This window comes from Coregonus clupeaformis, unplaced genomic scaffold (genome assembly GCF_020615455.1).
Source record: "Coregonus clupeaformis isolate EN_2021a unplaced genomic scaffold, ASM2061545v1 scaf1755, whole genome shotgun sequence".
Lineage (NCBI taxonomy): Eukaryota > Metazoa > Chordata > Actinopteri > Salmoniformes > Salmonidae > Coregonus > Coregonus clupeaformis.
In genome coordinates, this window is record NW_025535209.1 from 86,434 (window position 1) to 109,391 (window position 22,958).

The window sequence follows — 22,958 nt, forward strand, 5'->3', positions numbered from 1 at the left end:
ATCTCAGCCTTAAAAAACTGCACAAAGGACCAGTCTCACCTGGCCCAACTTCCTTTGCCCTTTTCGGTTTCGGGACAGAAACAGCTTCACTGAATTTAGAATGGATTGTTTCTAGAGCATGCTGGACACGTATCAACGTTTTAATGCTGGACAGAATGTATCACAGTTTAGATGCCGAATGCAGGGAAGGCTTCTCTTCTGTCTATCAGCAAAGGGCTTTTGCCACCAAGATTATGCATTTCTTATTTGTCGCATGACTCGCATCTATGATTTTATTCTTGACAGCAAAATATTGCATTGTCTCAAAAACATAGATATTTTATAATTTACAAAAAAATTTATATAATGTGTGATGATTAAGCTAAGACTTGGCCCCCATTTTTTATGAAGTTAGGCTATTACTTTGTGCAACTCATTCCAAACACAAATCACAGGCTGTTCAGTCATGTCATTTTATTCAAGAACATTATGATAACATTATCCAACTAAAATAAAGAAAAATATCCCTTATTGACTAAAAATCTGTGTCGGTCCTCATGAAACATTTCAAAGTTATACAGTATAAAAAAGCATAAAATCTTATCGTTAAACATTACAATACATTGTCCGTCATCTTTCTTATTACCATCTCCAATTGAGATGTAAAAACAAAATCAGGGAAAAGGGCCCAATGTTGGGTCCCACTTTAAATGAAGTACAACTTATAAAGGGTTTTATATAGCATACATAAAGGCTCCATAAGCACTACATAAATGCGTCACAAATAATCTATAAGCATATGTCATACTCATTAAATGGTGTATAAACATACATAGTGTGTTGTTACATTTGGCAATTCACCCTACAGTGGGAATGGTTATGTCACCCTTTATACACCATTTGACATATGCTTATAGATGATTTTTGAAGCATTTATGTAGTGCTTATGAAGTCTTTATGTATGCTTTATAAAGCCTTTATAAGTTGTACTTCATTTAAAGTGGGACCAAATGTTGTTTGTACCAATAGACATCTGCACCAAGAGATGTCTCTTATGCATTATCAAGTTTAGAGAATCCTTATGTAAATACTGCATTTAACTAGTGGACTATGGTCAGGTACTTCCATGGACAGGCACAAATTAAAACAAACATTCCATTCTGGCTTTAAACGCCTGCCAAAAACAAAACGCATTGTGTCCAACAATTGCCAATATAAGACAAAAGTTAGCTATAGTATATCTAACTAGGTATATCTATTGTTGGAATTTACACAAAACACAATCATGGTCATTTATTAAGACAAGGTTATGTGGTCTTTAATTTGAACAGGTCTAATTCAGGTAAATAATATGATTTTGTTTTATTACAAACTGCCAACAGTGTAATTAATAAAAGGAGAACCAAACAATCCATCACCACTAGTATAGCACAAGTTTCAACATTTAAATGTGCCATTGAGATTTATCACTTTATTACTGGCTGCTGATTAACTGCCAACCACTGGGAGGTATGCGAGGGCCATAGCTACTAGAGCCACTAATAGAAGACCATCTAGTATCAGTCGCTGGAGACGTGAACCACTAGGTTTTCTTCCGTGACCTCTACTCTTGAACCACTGCACAACCTCCTCCAGGTTATACTCCTGGGGCTCATAACCCAGCTCGGCCTTGGCCTTGGTCATGCTGAAGTAATGTGTCACGCCGGTCTTATACACCTCTGTGCGTGTGAGCAGAGGCTGGAAGTTATAGATTGGGCCGATGAGATGGTGAATCATCTCAGTGAGGAACGCAACAAAGTAAATGAGAGAGACGGGTAGACGTAGTTTGGGGAAAGAGTAACCCAAACCCTCCACCAGAGGTCTGAAGAACTCAAAGTTGTTGACAGGTCTTCCGTCTGAGATGAAGTATGCCTGTCCAGCAGAGCGGTGCTGGTGCTCTGACGTCAGAGCCTCTGCAGCCAGTTCGTGTGCAGACACCAGGTTGTCTACATGGACAAACTCCACTAAACTTCTCGGATCTCCATACACAAACCTGAATATCCCCTTCTCTATGTACCCAACGATCCTGGGCAGGTGCCTCTGCTCGCCAGGCCCGTATATACCGGCTGGACGCAGAGCACAGGTCCTCAACACACCTGTCCCGTCCTTCAGCTCTGTACCACTGGCTTTCATCACGGCCATCTCAGCTACCGACTTGGTTCTGGAGTAGTGGTCAGGGTGGAGATGGAGAGGTAGATAGGGGAGGCTTTCGTCACCACCCTCAATGACTTGGCCTCCGAACACTACGTTGAATGTGCTGGTGTAGACGAGCCTGGAGACTCCAGCCTCTACACAGGCCCTGAGGACATGCTCTGTGCCCTGGACATTCACTTCTTCAATCAGCTTCCTGTTCAGCTGCTCCCTGCCAGACATGCCGTAGGAGGCGATGTGGAAAACACAGTCCATGCCAGTGACCGCCTTCTCCACCTGAGCATACTCACGAATATCTCCCTTTAGGAACACAATGCCCTCTGGAACCTCTAGGCTGGGTGGCCTCAAATCAAACAGGATGACTTTAGCTCCCTTTTTATGTAGTGAGCAGGCAAGGCTGTAAGAAATGAAGAATACAGTCATCCTGTTAATCTGGAATATTGGGTATAGGGAAACCTTGCACATGTAGTAGTGAGGGATATTCAAGGAATGTTCAGTTCAACATTATCCCCATGATTTTTTTTAAAAACGAAATAGGAAAGTCATTAGCCTACTTATGAACAGTGCTTGACTTGGACTGAAATAAGTGCAGGTACTCATTTTGAGTGCCAGTACTGTTTATATTTAGGTGCAGGAGCTTCACAATACTTTTGAGCTAATATTCTATAAGAGGAACAGGAGCTCAAGCAGAAGAACATTTGAGATGCTGGTACTCAACTCCGGTAAGCTCCTTTCCAAGTCAAGCACTGCGTATGAAGCTACCATTAGTAAGTCACAACAATTTGTTGTAAACAGGGATTAAATTGATGGAGTGATAAGGTTCTGCCACTTTAGTATGTAATACAGACTGAATAGGCTACAGTGAATAACATCATTAGAATAACTGGTATGATAACTCCCCCTAGTGGGGTTTTAGAACTACTGTTAACGAATTATTTTGCACATTCACTTGGTAATGTACAAGTTCTATTGTGTATTGATGAGATTAACACTATGTACAGGCAACAAATAATGTAAAATATTTATATTTTGATGGGCTTACCGGAAACCAAAGTATCCACTGCCACCGGTAATCAAAAACGTGCATATTCGCGCCTTTTCCATTTCACTGAAAATAAAACTTGAAGGTCAATGTGCTTGAAATAACACCACACAATACCTTCAGAGAGAGCATGAATTAAAGTATGGAACTTGTAAAAGAGACACGTGCCGAAATGTATAACAACCAGTAGTGCTGTAAATGTAACAACCTGCAACATCACCACGTCTACTGTAGCCATACTTCTAACATTGTGGCCTATTACTTGATGATGCTACGTTGACGTTTGGCTACATTAGCTTCATGAACGCAACATTTGATGCAAACTAGTTTAGCTACATAAGAGAACGACAATGACAGTTGTGTAAACCTGTACTGTATCAATCAGATCGCTGACATCTTCTACTGGTCTACATGCTGTTATCTAGGCTATTGAACAGCAAACACTTTAATTTAAATTGAAAACGGGCTTTTACCTTGGCGTTATAACGTAGCAACCCTTTCATTTGTCCAGCATCAATGCTTAAATTAATTAATCGGTGTGACAGGCTGTTACTATTTTATAAACAATTTTCTTGGGCGGAGCTAGTGAAATTCTTGGAGGGAACTGCGAGCGATTTCATGACTTGTCAGTGCATGGGCTACGCAAACTTCCTACTTTACACTTTTGACGTAGTAGGTAACCCCTCCTCTTTATTGACAGGGTAGAGAAATATCAGGGATTTAATATGTTGTCCCAGCCAGGACCAAGGACCTCGTTCAAATCAAATCAAATCAAATGTTATTTGCCACATGCGCCGAATACAACAGGTGTAGACCTTACAGTGAAATGCTTGCCTACAAGCCCTTAACCAACAATGCAGTTTTAAGAAAATAAAAAAAGTATTAAGTAAAAAATAGAAATAGCTAATAATTAAAGAGCAGCAGTAAAATAAAATAACAGTAGGGAGGCTATATACAGGGGGTACGGTACAGAGTCAATGTGCGGGGGCACCGGTTAGTCGAGGTAATTGAGGTAATATGTACATGTGGGTAGAGCTATAGTGACTATGCATAGATAATAAACAGAGTAGCAGCAGCGTAAAAGAGGGGGTGGGGTGGGGGGGCAATGCAAATAGTCCAGGTAGCCATGATTAGCTGTTCAGGAGTCTTATGGCTTGGGGGTAGAAGCTGTTAAGAAGCCTTTTGGACCTAGACTTGGCGCTCCGGTACCGCTTGCTGTGCGGTAGCAGAGAGAACAGTCTATGACTAAGTTGGCTGGAGTCTTTGACACCGCCTGGTATAGAGGTCCTGGATGGCAGGAAGCTTGGCCCCAGTGATGTACTGGGCCGTACGCACTACCCTCTGTAGTGCCTTGCGGTCGGAGGCCCGAGCAGTTGCCATACCAGGCTGTGATGCAACCAGTCAGGATGCTCTCGATGGTGCAGCTGTAGAACTATTTGAGGATCTGAGGACCCATGCCAAATCTTTTCAGTCTCCTGAGGGGGAATAGGCTTTGTCGTGCCCTCTTCATGACTGTCTTGGTGTGTTTGGACCATGTTAGTTTGTTGGTGATGTGGACACCAAGGAACTTGAAGCTCTCAACCTGTTCCACTACAGCCCCGTCGATGAAAATGGGGGTGTGCTCAATCATCTTTTTTCCCCCTGTAGTCCACAATCATCTCCTTTGTCTTGATCACGTTGAGGGAGAGGTTGTTATCCTGGCACCACACGGCCAGGTCTCTAACCTCCTCCCTGTAGGCTGTCTCATCGTTGTCGGTGATCAGGCCTACCACTGCTGTGTCGTCTGCAAACGTAATGATGGTGTTGGAGTCGTGCCTGGCCATGCAGTCATGGGTGAACAGGGAGTACAGGAGGGGACTGAGCACGCACCCCTGAGGGGCCCCTGTGTTGAGGATCAGCGTGGCAGATGTGTTGTTACCTACCCTTACCACCTGGGGGCGGCCCGTCAGGAAGTCCAGGATCCAGTTGCAGAGGGAGGTGTTCAGTCCCAGGGTCCTTAGCTTAGTGATGAGCTTTGAGGGCACCATGGTGTTGAATGCTGAGCTGTAGTCAATTAATAGCATTCTCACGTAGGTGTTCCTCTTGTCCAGGTGGGAAAGGGCAGTGTGGAGTGCAATAGAGATTGCATCATCTGTGGATCTGATGGGGCGGTATGCAAATTGGAGTGGGTCCTGGGTTTCTGGGATGATGGTGTTGATGTGAGCCATGACCAGCCTTTCAAAGCACTTCATGGCTACAGACGTGAGTGCTACGGGTCGGTAGTCATTTAGGCAGGTTATGTTAGTGTTCTTGGGCACAGGGACTATGTGGTCTGCTTGAAACATGATGGTATTACAGACTCAGTCAGGGACATGTTGAAAATGTCAGTGAAGATACTTGCCAGTTGGTCAGCACATGCTCGGAGTACACATCCTGGTAATCCGTCTGGCCCTGCGGCCTTGTGAATGTTGACCTGCTTAAAAGTCTTACTCACATCGGCTACGGAGAGCGTGATCACATAGTCATCCAGAACAGCTGATGTTCTCATGCATGCTTCAGTGTTGCTTGCCTCGAAGCGAGCATAGAACTGATTTAGCTCGTCTGGTAGGCTTGTGTCACTGGGCAGCTCGCGGCTGTGCTTCCCTTTGTAGTCTGTAATAGTTTTCAAGCCATGCCACATCCGACGAGCGTCGGAGCCGGTGTAGTACGATTCAATCTTAGTCCTGTATTGACTCTTTGCCTGTTTGATGGTTCGTTGTAGGGCATAGTGGGATTTCTTATAAGCATCCGGGTTAGAGTCCCGCTCCTTGAAAGCGGCAGCTCTACCCTTTAGCTCAGTGCGGATGTTGCCTGTAATCCATGGCTTCTGGATGGGGTATGTACGTACGGTCACTGTGGGGATGACTCATCGATGCACTTATTGATGAAGCCAGTGACTGATGTGGTGTACTCCTCAATGCTATCGGAAGAATCCCGGAACATATTCCAGTCTGTGCTAGCAAAACAGTCCTGTAGCTTAGCATCTGCGTCATCTGACCACTTCCTTATTAACCGAGTCACTGGTGCTTCCTGCTTTAGTTTTTGCTTATAAGCAGGAATCAGGAGGATAGAGTTATGGTCAGATTTGCCAAATGGAGGGCGAGGGAGAGCTTTGTACGCGTCTCTGTGTGTGGAGTAAAGGTGGTCTAGAGTTTTTTTTCTCTGGTTGCACATTTAACATGCTGGTAGAAATTAGGTATAACGGATTTAAGTTTCCCTGCATTAATGTCCCCGGCCACTAGGAGCGCTGCCTCTGGATGAGCGTTTTCCTGTTTACTTATGGCCTTATACAGCTCATTCAGTTCAATCTTAGTGCCAGCATCGGTTTGTGGTGGTAAATAGACAGCTACGAAAAATATAGATGAATGTTGTCACAGGAACATCCCAGGGAAATCAAACCTATAATCATACCTATAAATTGTCTCATTCTTGTGTGTGTCCCTGGAACATCCTACTACAGCAGTTGGCTATAATTCAAATCATAGTTGGGGGGGGAGTGGTGTCAGTGTATCTGAAATGTAGAACAGTTCCCAGATACACCACAAGGCTGCAGTGTTTTACAAGTGAATTTTAGTTTTGCTTTCCAGTACATGAGCAAAGTCCAGGGTGCTCTGTTTTTATGTCATGCAAGAGCCATTCTTATCTCTTTTAATGCACAACTGCTTTGCCCTTCTTGCCCCGAAGAACTCTGAACAGCAAGCAGTACTTTGAGAAGCTACTTTTTCACTGCCTTTGAAAGTAAGTAATCATCAAAAGGAAATGAAAAATAGCCAGTGCCTCCATGTAGTATCCTTGTGTAGCGCAAGTTTTTGTCTATTCTTTAATCTTTTATCCTTCAATTCAAGAATTGGGCCTACATGGTGGTGTTTCAATTGAAAAGAGGATCTTACTCTATGTGAAAAACACTTTGTGAATGAGACATTAGCGGATGTCAATTTCTGTATATGTAGTCGTAAATTCTGCAAAAGCAGAAACTCATGCAGTGTCTTTGTTTTAACTCTTAGGACAAAATGAATCTGGAAGAGTACTTCAAGAGGATCGGGTTCCACGGCCCATTTTCTAAACCAGACCTTAAAACACTGAACCAGGTCCACAAACACCACGTGATGTCAATCCCATTTGAAAACCTCAGCATTCACTGTGGTGAGAAGATGACTATGGACCGTGAGTTGATTTTCAATAAGATTGTGAGGAGCAACCGGGGGGGTTGGTGTTGTGAGAATAACCTCCTCTTTGCTTGGGTGTTAAAAGAGATGGGTTATAATCCAGTAACACTGGGTTCAAAAGTCTACAACAACACCACAAACCAGTTCGGCCCCATAGACTCTCACCTCATCAACAAGGTAGTCATTGATGGGACTGCTTACATTGCAGACGTGAGCTTTGGGGTATCCTCCCAAATATGGCACCCTCTTGAGCTCGTCTCCGGGAAGGACCAGCCACAATCCCCTGGTGTCTTCCGTCTCATACAAGATGGAGACCTGTGGACCCTGGAGAAGACTGGTCGAAAGCCTCTAGTTCTCAATGATGCCTTTACCAACTCCCCTCTGGTAGACAAGAGCCCAACCAAGAAGATCTATGGCTTCACCCTGGTTCCCCGTGGGGTTGATCATTTCCTAGAGACGTCCCACTGCCTTCAGACAGATCCAAAATCTCTATTCACCAACAAGTCCATCTGCTCACTGCAGACGGCTACAGGATTCAGAGCCCTAATTGGCTGGACCTTCAGTGAGGTCACCTACAACAACCAGGATGGTGTTGATGTTTTGGATATGAAAGACATACCTGATGATGATGTGGATAAAGTGCTGAAGGAAATGTTTAATGTGTTGTTGGCAAATAAACTGGTACCCAAAAACAACAAAGCTGGCTACACTATTTAAGAACTTGATTGCCTGTAACATTTCAAATTTAATGTGATGTAATTGTAATGTAGCCTAGGCAAATCTAGATTCTGCCATTGACCAAAGATTCCTCACAACGTTTTTAATGAGATCAGTGAGATTTATAAAACACATTCTGTATTCTGTAAATATAAAACATTATTTCACCAGAGCTGCTTGTGTTGTCTTTGAACACTCAATAAACATGCTTTTAAACAAATACATATTCAATGGTTATTTAGTCTCTGCGACCTATTTACTTTCAGATCATATCTGAAGAGTCGATTAGTTGGTGCTTGTGGTTGCGCCGTAGCTTCTTGTTTAAACCAATAGGCCCTTTTCACGTGACGTCAGACAACTTCCGTTCTGCCGCGATGCAGGTTATGTTTACATCCGGTGTCGGCTTAGGAAAGCTACAGCTAGTAGCACATCATTATGGAGTTCACCCAGTCCCTTTCACATCTGCCACCAATACGACTTAACGACGTAGAACGACTTGCTGACAAGTGGTCCCTTACTTCAAGATCGAAGCTTGATAAAGGCTACAAGTTCTTCGTTGAAGGTTACCTGTTTGATTATGAAGGTACGTGTTTATCTTTATTTAGCTTAAATTAGCCCTATGCTAGCGAAGGTTATGAGCTGACGAGTTTCTGTTTTGCAGCCTCTTTTTAATATTACTGCTGTTTGTATCGACCGTAAGATAAGAGTCAGTAATGTATTAATGGCTAATGCTGCGCCCTTTCTCCCAATCACTGTATTGAAACAGTCTCAAGTGTAGTTAACGGTGAGGTGACAGTGAGAGGGCGATGTTACAGGTCCATGAAGAAAAATGAGGAGGCTCATCGGCTTCAGGTTTCTCAGATAAACAGTTCTCTAACATTATGATAAGATAGGTTAAGATAGATAAGTTTTCTTTTTGTTGTGTTTTGCTGCGGTTGCAGATTTAATAAGAATGATTCCACAAAGTTCCACTGTGGATCAGTTTGTTTCTCAGTCTGAGCTCTGATTTTGTATCATTAAACTTAATACACAACGAAATTCTTACAAACCGATGTGGGTTGTTGACGGCAATAAAGACTGGGAAAGATTCTGTGATAACTCAAAATGTTCAAATTTTCGATAAGTGTTGGCACTACTTGTCAAAGGTTTCAGAACAGCCAATTTTTCTTAATTAAAAAAAGAAATTGGGTTTTGAAAATTGTGTACAGTAGTTTATAATGAAACGCATGAAAAAAATGTTTTGTAAGTACAGCACTAATTGTTATGTCTCTATGAACAGGTTACACTAGACTCTGCAGAGGTTCCTGTGGTACTCAATCACATGTCATGTTCCTGCTCTGCTGGGAAAGCACTATGTAATCACATAGTAGCACTTCTTTTTCAAAGTGCTCACTATGTTACCATGGGCTTTAAGACAGTGCCATTGCCTCTGTCATGCACCAGCGCACTGCAGACCTGGCACCGGCCTAGGACACAGGTCAGACATTATTTGTTACACTGATGCAGAACTTTGCAGTTTGTATTGACTTTTGACAATGTATTGTTCATCATTATTATATCACAGGGAATTGTACCAGAGGCCACCAATGATATGGCGGTGTGTAAACCAGCGGCTAAGAAAAAAACAAGTGTCAGAGCTGGTGTGAAGTGCACACTGTACCGAGCCTATGATGGTGAGTCTGAATGAGCCCCGCCTGTACTAGAGCACAAAGACTTTAGTGCATTTCTAAAATAATACAAACATAAAAGTGATTATTATTTGTTACTTTTTATATAGACTTTCAGTGGATATTTTTTTATTTGTATTAGAAGCATGTACGAGACTGGATGAGTGTGGTTTGTCTTTTTAGTGAAAAAGATAAGGTGGCATTTAATGAAATCTAAACTTGACATATCTCACTTTTATGCCAGGGCCTATTCCGGATCCTCACGTCATGGCCAGTGCTGAGAAACTGAAAGACATCCGTCCACAACCAGGGATTTGCAAATTGCTGCACGGGCTTGAGGGCCTTAATTTGGTAGACTCTAAATTTGGCCCTGTGCCATTTGGGTCTGTGCTTTCTTACCAGTGCCCTCTAGAATTAAGTAGAGATATTATTAAACACCCTGGTGCCAGTGAGTTTCCTCAGTTGCCTATTGAAGGTTACAACTTTAAATTTCCCATTGATTTTGAGCCCAACTACATACAACAATGTCATTTGGACAGCCTGATTGTGTCAGAGGAGATGTCTGCTGCTATTGAAGCAGAAACAAGAATGCAGTCAGAATGCCAGCTGTGGAGCCAGGTACGCAAACCCCGACTGACAGCCAGCAGATTCCGTGAAATATGCCATGTTCGTGGGGAGTTGTCTGCCAAGGCTTTGGCAACCCGCATTCTGAGAGGAACTCCTCAGACAGCTGCTATGAGAAGAGGGTTGGATCTGGAACCTGAGATACTGAGGCAATATTCTGATTTTTGTGATGTCTCTCTGAAACAATGCGGGGTCATCATCCACCCTGATTCACCTCACCTTGCAGCCAGCCCGGATGCTAAAGTCTTCTGCCCAACAGAAGCACCACCATTTGGTCTTGCTGAGGTTAAGAGTTGCGATGTTGAAAATGTTACCCAAGTTAAACACCTGATCACAGTTAAAGGCCAGGCCTGCCTTAAGAAGAGCCACAAATACTACTATCAGGTTCAAGGCCAACTCGCCTTAGCGGACTTCAGTGGTGTGACTTCATTACAGATACCCGCACTGACTTCACAGTTGAGAGAATCTTTAGGGATGAGGAGATTATCCACTCAATGCGACAGAAGCTTGATAATTTCTATTATAACATCTACATGGATGTCTTCTTAAGTTATAAAACATAAGGCAGAATTTTATGTGTAAATAGTGTTAAGGTAAATGTGGAAGGTGAACCTTTGACATTTTTTTCTTTAACTGCAAATTAACTTGTCATATACTGTATATCTCCTATGTACTGAAACACACATTTTGAAAAGGATTGTGATGTAAATGTCGACATGTTTTTCTTTAACTGCAAATGAACTTAATTGTGTTATATACTGTATATCTATGTATTGAAATACAAATCTTGAAAAGGATTGCGATGTTGTAAATGCTCTTACCAAAATCAAAAAGGATTGGAAGCAGTTGCTTGCAAACATATATTTAATAGTTCCATCAGTGCCATGACACATAAGCACATAACATGGTTAATAGTTGGATATTTTTACAATATATCACATTAGGTTCATTAATAGCTATGAAAAAGTTATTACCCTTAACAAAAACATACAGTATAACATTAGATCAATTAAATTACCAACAAAGTTAATTCATATTTACATTTTTTTGTACATACAATACAGTAATATAAAAGTACTTCTATTTACAGCCCATCTAGCTTACTCAGGAAATATACAACTTCCAGTTGACAAAAACATCAGACTGGTTTGTCTCCTTTAATGTCAAGAGGTCCCTGATAGTTCGACATGAGGCAGCAGATGGCCCACAGCTGATTCACTGAACCCACTGTGGAAAGAGGAACAAGCCCATCCCAGATATGGTACTCCTTCACCCTCCGTATGGCCCTCTCGACTAAAATCCTCAGCCGGGCGATGGCCTGGGTCTTAAGAGTGTCCTCCCTGCTGAGCTGAGGAGATTTTTTTTAACATTCAGCTTTGACCAGGAATCAATATTTATCTAGCTATCATGCACAACAGTATTTGAATAGGTGAGTTACTATACATTCATGAATAAACTAACTGCCTAACAAAGGGTTAGATAGCTAGCTAAGTAAACTTGTTACATTACAGCCAGGCAGCAATGTAACGCTACCTTTTAACGTTATCGGTATCTGGTACTAAGTTGTTGTTAGCTAACGTTAGCCCACTTTTAAGTAACTAAGGCAGTGAACAATTATGAATTAACAATAACGTTAGCAAGTTATGCATATACGTAAACATTATTACTCTTAACTTTACTAATTTAACTTAAACGTACCTTTTGGAATTTCTTCAAGTAGCTAGCTTGCTAGTTAGTGGTCAACAGTTGTATTTTCGTTGAGAAGTCTCAGGTTACGGGCGAACGGAAGTGAAGTTAACCTGCTACGCGGAAAGGCGGAAGTTAGATGACGTCATCGTGAAAATGGCCTATCACAGAACATTTTTTGAAATCGGCCAATCCACGTTAAGGTTTTGACTGGTTCCCCATTGCCCAGGAGAACTAGCTAGCTAGCACAACCACCAGCCGGAGAGTGACAGCAATGAATTCCTTGGAACAAGCCGAAGGTAGTCAACATGGCAAGCAAATTCATTTATTTTCACAAATCATAATGCATGTTATTATAAGTGAAGTTTCGCTTTGAAGTAAAACGCACGGTGACAAACGTGCCATTGCAATGCACTTTAGTCGTTTGCTGGCTTGATTAGCCAGCCGCGGTGACGTAGCTAGCTAGCTAGGCTAACCTTTGCTCTTAAAGGACATTGTTAATTATTAAATGAGTCAATACCAAAGCTAATTACCTATTTTTGCTGATTTCCCTCCTCGGTGGTTCGACATTAACTTGTACGAAAGAAATTCGCACAAAGAAGGCTTGTTAGGTACACAAGATCTAATTAGCCGGCTAGCTATGCTATAAATAGTTAGCATACCGGTAGTTATTAGCCCGGCAGAAGCTATACGCATACTTTACCCGATTTGATTGATATTATTAATGACCAGGTTATCCCAGAAGGTCGTTAAATATAACACTAGCCTTGTTTTGCCAGTCCAAACTAAACATAATTCAGTAGTTTTGGACACTAGTTAGCTTTGGACAGTGTCAGAAGTTTTTGCAAGCGTCCTCTTCCAATGGCAATTCAGTGGAATCAGAGCCTTCACTATGCAGGTGTGTTTGGTTTACTTTTGGGACTACTCCATCGGTTCCAAACCAATCAAGCACACATAAATATAGGGTATTTTATGTTCCTTCTGTATGGTTTTGATCAAGAACATTGGTGGAAATGTATATGAATGCTCTGACGTGCTGCTTGTTTTTGCAGACCTAAAAGCTTTTGAGAGAAGATTGACAGAATACGTCTCCTGTTTGCAACCTGCAACAGGGAGGTGGCGAAGTAAGTATTTTCAGTTCCAACTCTGGCTAACCATAATGAATGACTATATTGCAACTGTCAAACCATAATCAACAACATTTAAAGAGTAAATTGCCTCCAAGCCTGAGTATTTTGTGTTTTCTTGTAAAGGATTCAGACCTACATTATTCTGCTAATTGTTTTCAGGGGATATAATTCAATGTCTCACATTTGTTTCAGTGATTCTAATAGTGGTCTCTGTTTGTACGGCGACTGGAGCCTGGAACTGGTTGATAGACCCTGACACACAGAAGGTCAGTATGTTTGATAGCAGCTTGATTGTGTATGAGAAAGTAGGATACCTTTCACACAGATCAGTGTGTTTGTGATTTTAGTTTGGTTGTGTTTCTTTGCCTGTCTCATCTCTGTACCTCTGGCTGTTGTCTTTTCTCAGGTTTCTTTCTTCTCATCATTGTGGAACCATCCATTCTTCACCATCAGCTGCATCACTTTGATCGCTCTGTTCTTTGCTGGAATACACAAACGAGTCGTTGCACCATCAATGTATCCTTCCTTTTGCTTAAAGTTCCACATTTAATTTATTCAGTAGGATTACAAACAAGGCCACCAGGTCCATAGCTGTAATTTACCATCCAAACAGTATCACTACTTCCTTTAAAGGAGATTTTTCAGTATAGTGATGTAGGCCTTTAGATGTTGTACACATGAAATTGTCATTCTGAACTTCATCCGCAACGTTAGATTCCATTTTGTGCGACTCAAGATGTTTCTTCTACCAGCTGTGCTGCGCGGGTTATGTCAGTGTACAATAAGAACATGCTCGGCCTGCACAGCTGCGTGGGGGAAACAGCGCTACTATATAACTTTGCAGATAAAGTTTGAAATGACACAATTTCATGTGTACAACATCTAAAGAACTACATCACTATACTGAGAGCGTGTTAGTTAACAAAATGATGTATTTGGGTGTTGTTTTTTTTATAGCTTTTGTTAATTTCTTTTGTGTGCCCTGATACTGCACAACAAGCAATGAGAAGTTGAAACGCGGCTGTGGTACATTTCTCAAAAACAAACCAAATCACAAGTGTCTGGACCCTTCATAAATAGGACAATTCTCCTTTAACTCACTCTCTTCAAGTATTGCAGCTCGCTGTCGGACGGTTTTAGCAGAATACAACATGTCCTGCGATGATGTAAGATACATAAATCATCTTTGTTGAGGTTACCTTAATTCCTAATCAATTCAATCCAGCTGTCACGTTTTTGGTCATCTAACATAATTTAATTTATTTGGAATTATTGTCTGTACATCTGTGCATTGTATTGACTTTGATGGTTATTTCTCTTTTACAGACAGGGAAATTAATTCTCAAACCACGGCCACACATCCAATGACCACTAACTCTGGGGGGGGTAAATGTTCTTAATCACTATGTTGATTGCCAAGAGTAAGCCCCAAGATTGCCACTGGACAACAGACTGACACAAGGACCATAATCCTGTTTGGGGGATCTGAAACAATGTAAGAAGGAAGGAGATTGGGGAAACACTGAGAAGTGATTATGTTGATGTGCCCCATTACGTATGAATGAAAAATTGTGAGGGGAGATGACATCAAATGCCTTTTTAACAGCATCTCAGTCACTGTTACGGTCTCCCTTAAAGCTGCTTCTGGGCTCACACACCCTTTGACAGAACTCATTCGCTATGAGTTCGGATGTGTTTATTTCTAATGATGACATTCATTTGTTTTAGATAAATCTTTGTATTTTTAAACTAATTGTTAAATACCTAATAAATACTTGTGTGAAGACATGAATCCTGTGATTTACTGTAGTATATGGTTGCAACCTGTAGACTGAGCTATGCTTTTGCTCCAGATTGTGAATGCCTATACAACTTGTTTGAAAGTATATCTCCTCAATGTGTAATTTGGTCTTTATAGTACTTTTTATTGTATTCATACGTTTAAGCATTGTTTGATAACTATATTCACTGCAAATTAGTTTCTGTGGTTTTCCAGCCATGTTAGACCGATCATTATTTCAAAGAAGAGAGTAGAAGGATTAATCTTTAAAGTGTTCAGACGGTGCCCTGGTCTCGTCTTTGCGACATAAATACGACACCCCTTCTGCTTTGCGAGAGTAAGCACCATTTTACGGCACTCGCCGAATCTCCACCGATGTTCCACATGGCTTAAAATGATGTGCGATAGTGTGACAGCCTACTACATGATAGATAGATCAATATCTTTCCGCACTTAATCGAAATAAGTTATGGGTAAAAGTAAGACTAACAAATTTAGGCGTCCCCAGTTCAACGCAGAGGGACTGTCGGTAACTGCTGTAAAGGAAGTGGAAGAGGACCACGATGAGGTCTGTGATGGAGTCGACTCTCCAGCTGGAGAGTTACTGGAGAAAGTAAGCCCCAAGATCTGATCACAGTACTGTTATTTGGAATCATTGCAGTGTTTCGGTCTAATGGCTCATGTCTGTGGCACTCTATTTTAGAAAAGCTTTCAGGTCAGTTCTGCTATTCATATACATGTCAATGTTGTTTACCAATGTTTCCATAGGACAAATTAAATGTCTTCCTAAGGATCTTCCCGCAGATGAAAAAAAACAGTGGCAGGCAAACAAGTGTTAATAAATATTTTTATAATAATGCTCAAATGTGCCCCCCCCCCAAAAAAAATATAAATTAATATTTCACAGAACTATACTGAAAAATATATGCGCAACATGTAAAGTGTTAGTCCCATGTTTCATGAGCTGATATAAAAGATCACAGAAGTTTTGCATATGCACAAAAAGCTTATTTCTCTCAAATGTTGTGCACAAATTGTTTAAATCCCTGTTAGTGAGCATTTCTCCTTTGCCAAGATAATCCATCCACCTGACAGGTGTGGCATATCAAGAAGCTGATTAAACAGCATGATCATTACACAGGTGCACCTTGTGCTGGGGACAATAAAAGGCCACTCTAAAATGTGCAGTTTTGTGACACAACACAATGCCACAGATATATCAAGGTTTGAGGGAGCGTGCAATTGGCATGCTGACTGCAGGAATGTCCACCAGAGCTGTTGCCAGAGAATTGAATGTTAATTTCTCTACATAAGCCGCCTCCAACGTTGTTTTAGAGAATTTGGTAGTAAGTCAAACCGGCCTCATAACCGCAGACCACATGTAACCACGCCAGCCCAGGACCTCCACATCCGGCTTCTTCACCTGCAGGATTGTCTGAGACCAGCCACCCTGACAACTGATGAAACTGAGGAGTATTTCTGTCTAATGAAGCCCTTTTGTGGGGAAAAACTCATTCTGATTGGCTGGGCCTGGCTCCCTAGTGGGTGGGCTTATGGCCTCCCAGGCCCACCCATGGCTGCGCCCCTGCCCAGTCATGTGAAATCCATAGATTATGGCCTTTTTAATGTATTTCAATTGACTGATTTCCTTATATGAACTGTAACTCAGTAAAATTGTTGAATTTATATTTTTGTTCAGTACATGGTAAAATCTATTTCAGTGCCGCAAAACAGTGTTTCACACATACAACTGGAAGATAAAAGAACAGAGATGGTATGAAAAAGTGAATATCCAAATAACCCCTGTGAATACTGTATGTGTTTAGTTGCAGAGTCCCAGTGCAGATGTGCGTGAGTTTGCCTGTGCCAGCATATCACGTGTGGTGCAGCAGAGCCAGACCATCCCAGGCTTCCTCCAGCGGGATGCGGTGAGACGTCTCGGGCCCCTACTGCTGGACCGGAGCCTGGCCGTCAGGGAGACTGCCACAGGGGCACTCAGGTGAGCCCTCAGCCTCCCACAGGGATGTTCACTACCCAGTACTAGCCACCTAACAGCCCCCCTGAGAGATGTGAGAGGGATGGTGTGGAATCTGGACTGAGGATCAAGCCTTTCAGATATTGTTAGTTTGTTCGGAGAGAGTGCTAAATGTTAGTTGTGATTGTAGATGGTAGTTCAAGCCATTATGTGCTGTAAGACAGAAGTAGGTTAGTGAAGGATGCTTTGGCTTGCTAAACAGACACTGAGCAAGTCCTCTTGACACACCACACCCTCAATTAACTGTTAGCACTGATGTAATAGTTATCGTTCAAAGACTGAGTAATGTGTTCTTCTCACATCAGGAACCTGAGTGCCTGTGGGGGTCATGAGGTGTGTGAGGACATGGTGAAACAGGACGTCATGACTCCTCTGACTGCTCTGCTTCGAGAGGTGAGGTCTTCCTTCGTAAATCATTCCCATGATTGGCACCTTAAAGTTGATGTATTTATGGGTGTGGCCCTGCTGCACAAAGGTTATGTTTTTTCACATTTTGAACAACATATTTCATAGTGTGCATGTCTGAGAAGTTAAGCACCTACATACCTCCATTCCTTGATGTGTTGTGTGTTTTCCAGACCTGGGTTCAAATACTATTTCAAATATCTCAATTACTTTCACATACATTCAAAGTAAGTATTAAGATAGCGAGGCCTACATTTTATTTGAAAAGACAAGTAATTGAATATTTTAATGTATTTGGAAATACACTTAGAAATAGTATTTGAAATAAGTATTTGAAAATTCTCTCAAATACAATTTGGTAAACTATTATTTTTTTATTTTATTTTTTTTTACAAATGACCATTCAAATACTCAAATAAAGGTACTTGTTCTGGGCTGCGTATTTGAAAATACTCACAGAAAAAAGTATATTAAATACTAGATACTCAAATACACATCTGGTGTTTTCATAGTGACTGAACCCCAGGACTGTTTCTCCACAGTGCTGTGCTGGGTTTGAGACCAATGCTGCCCTCTCGTTAAAAGGGCAAAAAAACACAGTGGAAGATGTAGCCAATGAAGCAGTTAACTTGCTGTGGAATCTCTGGTAACAAAAAAAAAAGTAAATTTAGTAGTAACAGTAGTAGTAACACAAATGTCAGCTGGTCGGTCAGCCTACGTTCATAGGTCCACCTAGTGATCTGGACATGCATCGAGTAGCCTACAAATAGAGATCCGAAATTATATTTAATTCTGTTAGCTTGCCAATGTTTTGTATGGTTCTTTCACACCATACTCTCCTGTTGTATCATCACCCTGTCTGTCAGTGAGAGCAGTAGCCAGGCAGTCTCTGTGTTCAACAAAGCAGGCATTCTGGATGTTATCCTACAGTGTCTGGAGCGACACACTCACAACATCAAGCTGGCTTTGTCTGCAGGTTAGTCTCATCAAACCAATTTTCACACCACTTTAATTAGCATTTTCACCATTTCAATATTTTACTTGATTATGTATTTTGTAGTAAGTCCCTGCTCCCTCTCTGTCTTTAGCCCACTGTTTGCACACAGTGACTGAGGACAATGCAGAGTTGCTGTGTAGTATGAACAATGCTGTATTAGGGACTCTGGAGAGTGTGCTGCTATCCTCACAGACAGGCATGGCTCACACACTGCTCAGGACACTGGCTGCAGGTACGGCTACAACATCTTTGTTGTCACATTATTTACAGATTTATACTTCACAATGTCAACCGGTCACGTGAGGAACAACTGACTCCGCATTCACTCTCTGACTAAGGGCATTTTGTTGCTTAGTCAGAGTCGGGGGTTGGAAGCGGTTTGTTGATAGCCTAACTAAATAACTGGTCTGATTCCAGTGCTCATTGTGTGCTCCATCCATTGACAGGGTCAGTGTGGAACTTGAAGAGCAGCCTGCCCACAGCCCGCCAGGCCCAGACCCTCAACGCCCTGGTGGCCACCCTGTCCCAGTGCTTGGAGCTGGATGCTGGCACGCTGATACCCCAGCACCGCCAGGCTGAGGTGGCCCGCAATGCCACTGCCTCAGAGGCAGGGAACATGGAGGACCACCAGGCAGCTGTAGAGGAGATGGAGGATGAGGAGGAGGAGGGGGCTGGCCCGAGGAGGAATGGCAAGGCAACCAAGATAGATAAAGACTTCTCTGACTTCCTGCCTGTAAGTCCTGTCCTTTTTCACTCAGAAACAAACCCATCAAACTCTTTTGAGTTTGATCCAAAGTGACAGGGTTGAGTAAAGAGTATTGCATTTTCAGTTTTTAATATTCAGAGTACGTACATGACTCCTCCACACTGTTAAATGCTGTGAAACAGCTGAATATTGATGCAGCACAGAGTATTACAGTTGGTATTCAGAGCTGTAGTGGCCCTCTCCTCAGGGAGATACTGCTTTGTTCAGCAGGCAGGGAGCGAGGGACACCCACAACAGGGTTTACTCAGGGACGTAGGAGGTGGCTGTGTCCCTGCTGCAGTGTCAATAGTCTGGTTTTCTTTCTCCAGAGGGGCAAGGAGGAGCTGAGGGAGGCGACGGCCTTGCTGACAGCCCAGCAGACGTCTTTGGAGATCATCGTCAACATGTGCTGCTCTGATGGTGAGTGCTGTGGGCGGCAGTGTTTGGGCAGCAGAGCAGTACTGACCTGGGGGGGTTGTTTTCATTACCATTACTGTTTCACACAGCTGTCTGGTACATGTTCATAGATAAGAGGACAGCATTCTTACTGTTGTCTGATGCTCAAATGCATTCTAAAAATGAAGTCTTTCCTTGAACATTTAGGATTTATAATTCGCTTTTGTTGCTTTTGAGGTATACGTCTGCTGTTGTGACTCATTTTGTGTGTTTGTTTGTAGACCCGTCAGACGATGAGTGGGAGGAGGCGTCGAGCAGCGATGAGAGTGAGATGTGTCCTGACGGCCTCTCTGAAGGGAACACCAGCCTCCTGTCCCCACTGTGTCTTTCTGCTGAGGTCCACGGGGCCCTGATCAACCACAACATCCCAGAGAAGGTATAGGGGATTTCTTTCCTCACCTAGCATAATTGTTTCACTTCACTTCTCATGTTTGTATTTTTTGATGTTCCCTCTGTTTTCACATACAAAATATAAAAGAAGTAATGTCATGGTACTAGGCTAGTCTGTGTTCCTACTGTCTCTGTTATACCCACTAACACTGTATGAAGGGGATAACCATCCATGTCTCTATATGTTCAAGGTTCTCAAGAAGACCCAGTTCCCCAGCAGCGACGCCATGGACATATGTCGTCACAATCCCACCTGGAAGATCTTGATAAAAAAGTAATTATCTATCTAGCATGATGTCATTTTCTTTGTCCTTAAAGTGTGAGACACTAGATATTCTGTGATATACTAGATCACTAGATAATTTGAGAAGTTTGTCATGATTCTAGTAACACTGAACCAATATGTGTCAATGTACGGCACCATTTGATTGAGGTATTCTCTTTTTCTGCCTTATAATGGCGTTACTGGTGTACTCTTTGTTAACCACACCTCTACCTGCCTTTTAGATTACATGCTTCCAGGAGTTGACTAAAGTACATTTTCCCCCAGGATGCATCGGGTACAGTACAGAGCCCTGACGTGCCTTCACAACATGCTGTCTACTATGGACGCTGAGTCCCTAGGGGGAGCAGCTGCTCTTCAGGCTGTCGCACAACATCTGGCCACACTGGTCTTCAGTGCTCCAGGTTAGATCTACATGTCATACCATCTCTTAATTATTTGTATTAAACCCTCATTTTACTAGATAGGTTGACTAGGTAGGTTGATGCTCTTTTTACAGCAATGACCTTAACAAAAAGGAGTGTAATTGTCTCATTGAGTATTTATTTTTGGTTAATTTGCTTACTCAGAGATCCCTGAGGAGGAGGAATTCCTTGAGGCAGTTACCAGTGCCATGCGATCCCTCTTACAGATCATAGCCTATATGAAAATCCCACAGGTAAGACAGCTGACTCAAGCAGGGGAGGGTTCCCCCTGAAGTACATTTTACCTAGCCTTACTGTCAACTGTCTGTCAGTTTATACAATACCACAGCACTATCCCGATGTGTCTGTCTTGGATGACTCATTGTTTATGTTTGTGTGTGTGTTGCCAGTGTATGACCCCCCAGCAGCTGATGAGCCTGAGCGAGGCAGCGACCCGCTGTGGTGTGGTCAGTGTGAGGGTGAACGCCCTGGCCATCCTAGGCATCACAGGAAGCACACTGGCTAAAGAGAAGGGGACAGCTGAAACTCTGCAGGTACTTTATTATTTTAATCCCTCATGTGTTTTAGATAGCTAAGGATTACTTCAGAAGGAACTCTTTTTGTTCCTCTTTTTTTTTTCAATGGTTTAACCCATCTTGGCTTTGTGACCATGATGTGATAACACTGCAATATCTTTTTTTATAGATGATTGGCAATGCCTTACTCCAAGTTGCCACAAAGGATGCCAACCTTGTGGTTTGTGGAGAGGCCCTGGATGCTCTGTTTGATGTTTTTGCGGATGGAGACGAGGCAGAGAGAGCAGCTAAAAACATCAACTTACTGTCTGCACTGAAGGCACTTCAACCCGTCTTCAAGGCTAAGGTAATAGAGCTGCAGCCCATCACTAGGAACAGTTTTTATGCATTCGTTATGCAAATCGTATTGTCATCTGTTTAATTGCTGTTTCCTGTCCTCTATTATATGTCGTCTGTGTGCAGATTCGTAAAGAGGGGAAGGGAAAGTACAGCCCTGAGCAGCTGTGTGTGCTGGACAACATCAAAGTCAACCTAAGAAGGTTTATTGGCTACCTGGAGATTGTGGTGAAAAAATAACAGCAGCCCGACACTACTACACCATCTGACTGGCTGACATGAAATGAAATGACTCAGAATATACTGTACAATGGACCCAGAGTTGCCCATAGAGCCTTGGGACAGAACAGAACAGAGGGAATGGCGTTGAGGGGAATTCCCTAATCCACCCCCATTTTAAAGGGACAGTTCAGTCCAAAATCAGTTTGTTTCGGAGTGAACTATCCCTTTAACATCTATATAACTGATTTTCATGTTGGTTTTCTTTTCTTTTTGTTTTAATGTTCTGACTGAAATGCGTAACTATTTTCCTTGGTAAGTGAGTGTTTACATAGTTTTGTGTACAAAAAGACAAAAAAAGATGTGCGCTATTGTAGATGGATTTGTTGCAATACACAGGGACACATGATTAAACTTTATGTATAAAAGTATATTTCAAAGTGCTGTATTTTAAAGAAATTGACAGAAAATATTATGGTTTACTTTACACATCTTTATCATCCAACTCTCACGTCACACACGCAATATCATACTGTAGCCCTCCATGTTAGGAATGACCAGTTGTAGTATTCATGTGCTTCTCACCCAAGAATCCGCTAACTGACCCCATGTACAGGCCCAGTGTTTCCTGACCTCTGGTTTGCTATGGCTCGACTGCCTGTAGGCATTTGCCATTGCCAATGTATGACAAGGCCATCTCTCATGTGAGATGTCATGAATAAAACAGAACTCACCATCCATTTACAAGGTGATTTAGTTAACATGATTATTTGGATTGCTGAAAGTAAATTGATTAACTTGTTTTGATATTGGGGAGGATATAATAATTTTATTTTACGTGCTTTTCACGACACCCAAAGTCACTTTATATACAAGAAAATCTGCAAGATGAAAAGCAATAAAATCACATTAATAAGTATATAAAAGTACACTAAACATGATGACAGACTAGCCATGGAGAACACTAAACATAAGGACAGACTAACCATGGAGAACACTAAACATAAGGACAGACTAGCCATGGAGAACACTAAACATAAGGACAGACTAACCATGGAGAACACTAAACATAAGGACAGACTAGCCATGGAGAACACTAAACATAAGGACAGACTAACCATGGAGAACACTAAACATAAGGACAGACTAGCCA

At 42.1% G+C, this 22,958-nt stretch overlaps 4 protein-coding genes across 5 annotated transcripts; 3 read left to right on the plus strand and 1 right to left on the minus strand.

Moving 5' to 3' along the window:
* Positions 1-438: 438 nt before the first annotated feature.
* On the minus strand, positions 439-3,802 carry LOC123487509 (short-chain dehydrogenase/reductase family 42E member 1-like). The gene is made up of 3 exons (XM_045218721.1): positions 3,685-3,802; positions 3,212-3,277; positions 439-2,566 (listed from the first exon to the last, which is right to left on the minus strand). The coding sequence occupies exons 2-3, from the start codon at positions 3,271-3,273 to the stop codon at positions 1,468-1,470; spliced, it is 1,161 nt and encodes a 386-aa protein (XP_045074656.1). The 5' UTR covers positions 3,274-3,277; positions 3,685-3,802; the 3' UTR covers positions 439-1,467.
* Positions 3,803-6,848: 3,046 nt separating this feature from the next.
* On the plus strand, positions 6,849-8,326 carry LOC123487512 (arylamine N-acetyltransferase, pineal gland isozyme NAT-10-like). The gene is made up of 2 exons (XM_045218726.1): positions 6,849-6,967; positions 7,234-8,326. The coding sequence occupies exon 2, from the start codon at positions 7,240-7,242 to the stop codon at positions 8,110-8,112; it is 873 nt and encodes a 290-aa protein (XP_045074661.1). The 5' UTR covers positions 6,849-6,967; positions 7,234-7,239; the 3' UTR covers positions 8,113-8,326.
* Positions 8,327-12,281: 3,955 nt separating this feature from the next.
* LOC123487511 (nuclear envelope phosphatase-regulatory subunit 1) lies at positions 12,282-14,606 on the plus strand. 2 transcript variants are annotated; one of them, XM_045218724.1, is made up of 6 exons: positions 12,282-12,388; positions 13,142-13,213; positions 13,412-13,485; positions 13,626-13,735; positions 14,331-14,385; positions 14,546-14,606. In XM_045218724.1, the coding sequence occupies exons 1-6, from the start codon at positions 12,364-12,366 to the stop codon at positions 14,585-14,587; spliced, it is 378 nt and encodes a 125-aa protein (XP_045074659.1). In that variant the 5' UTR covers positions 12,282-12,363; the 3' UTR covers positions 14,588-14,606. The 2 variants fall into 2 exon arrangements, with proteins under 2 accessions (XP_045074659.1, XP_045074658.1); XM_045218723.1 differs by having other exon boundaries at positions 12,298-12,400.
* Positions 14,607-15,353: 747 nt separating this feature from the next.
* Positions 15,354-22,612, plus strand: LOC121535802 (HEAT repeat-containing protein 3). Its single transcript, XM_045218727.1, has 15 exons — positions 15,354-15,612; positions 16,826-16,998; positions 17,340-17,427; positions 17,982-18,085; positions 18,306-18,415; positions 18,528-18,668; positions 18,883-19,169; positions 19,511-19,601; positions 19,859-20,013; positions 20,219-20,301; positions 20,578-20,714; positions 20,880-20,968; positions 21,125-21,268; positions 21,420-21,596; positions 21,713-22,612. The coding sequence occupies exons 1-15, from the start codon at positions 15,469-15,471 to the stop codon at positions 21,824-21,826; spliced, it is 2,037 nt and encodes a 678-aa protein (XP_045074662.1). The 5' UTR covers positions 15,354-15,468; the 3' UTR covers positions 21,827-22,612.
* The last annotated feature ends 346 nt before the right edge of the window (positions 22,613-22,958 follow it).

Bases quoted from the DNA above. Each gene is read 5' to 3' on its own strand.
- LOC123487509 (XM_045218721.1), bottom strand. From the start codon at position 3,273: ATGGAAAAGGCGCGAATATGCACGTTTTTGATTACCGGTGGCAGTGGA. The intron at 2,567-3,211 runs GTAAGCCCATCA...CATTTCTTACAG, and splicing joins AGTGGATACTTTGGTTTCCG to CCTTGCCTGCTCACTACATA.
- LOC123487512 (XM_045218726.1), top strand. From the start codon at position 7,240: ATGAATCTGGAAGAGTACTTCAAGAGGATCGGGTTCCACGGCCCATTT.
- LOC123487511 (XM_045218723.1), top strand. From the start codon at position 12,364: ATGAATTCCTTGGAACAAGCCGAAGGTAGTCAACATG. The intron at 13,486-13,625 runs GTCAGTATGTTT...GTCTTTTCTCAG, and splicing joins TAGACCCTGACACACAGAAG to GTTTCTTTCTTCTCATCATT. The intron at 13,736-14,330 runs GTATCCTTCCTT...ACTCTCTTCAAG, and splicing joins CGAGTCGTTGCACCATCAAT to TATTGCAGCTCGCTGTCGGA.
- LOC121535802 (XM_045218727.1), top strand. From the start codon at position 15,469: ATGGGTAAAAGTAAGACTAACAAATTTAGGCGTCCCCAGTTCAACGCA. The intron at 18,669-18,882 runs GTACGGCTACAA...ATCCATTGACAG, and splicing joins GCTCAGGACACTGGCTGCAG to GGTCAGTGTGGAACTTGAAG. The intron at 20,302-20,577 runs GTAATTATCTAT...ATTTTCCCCCAG, and splicing joins TGGAAGATCTTGATAAAAAA to GATGCATCGGGTACAGTACA.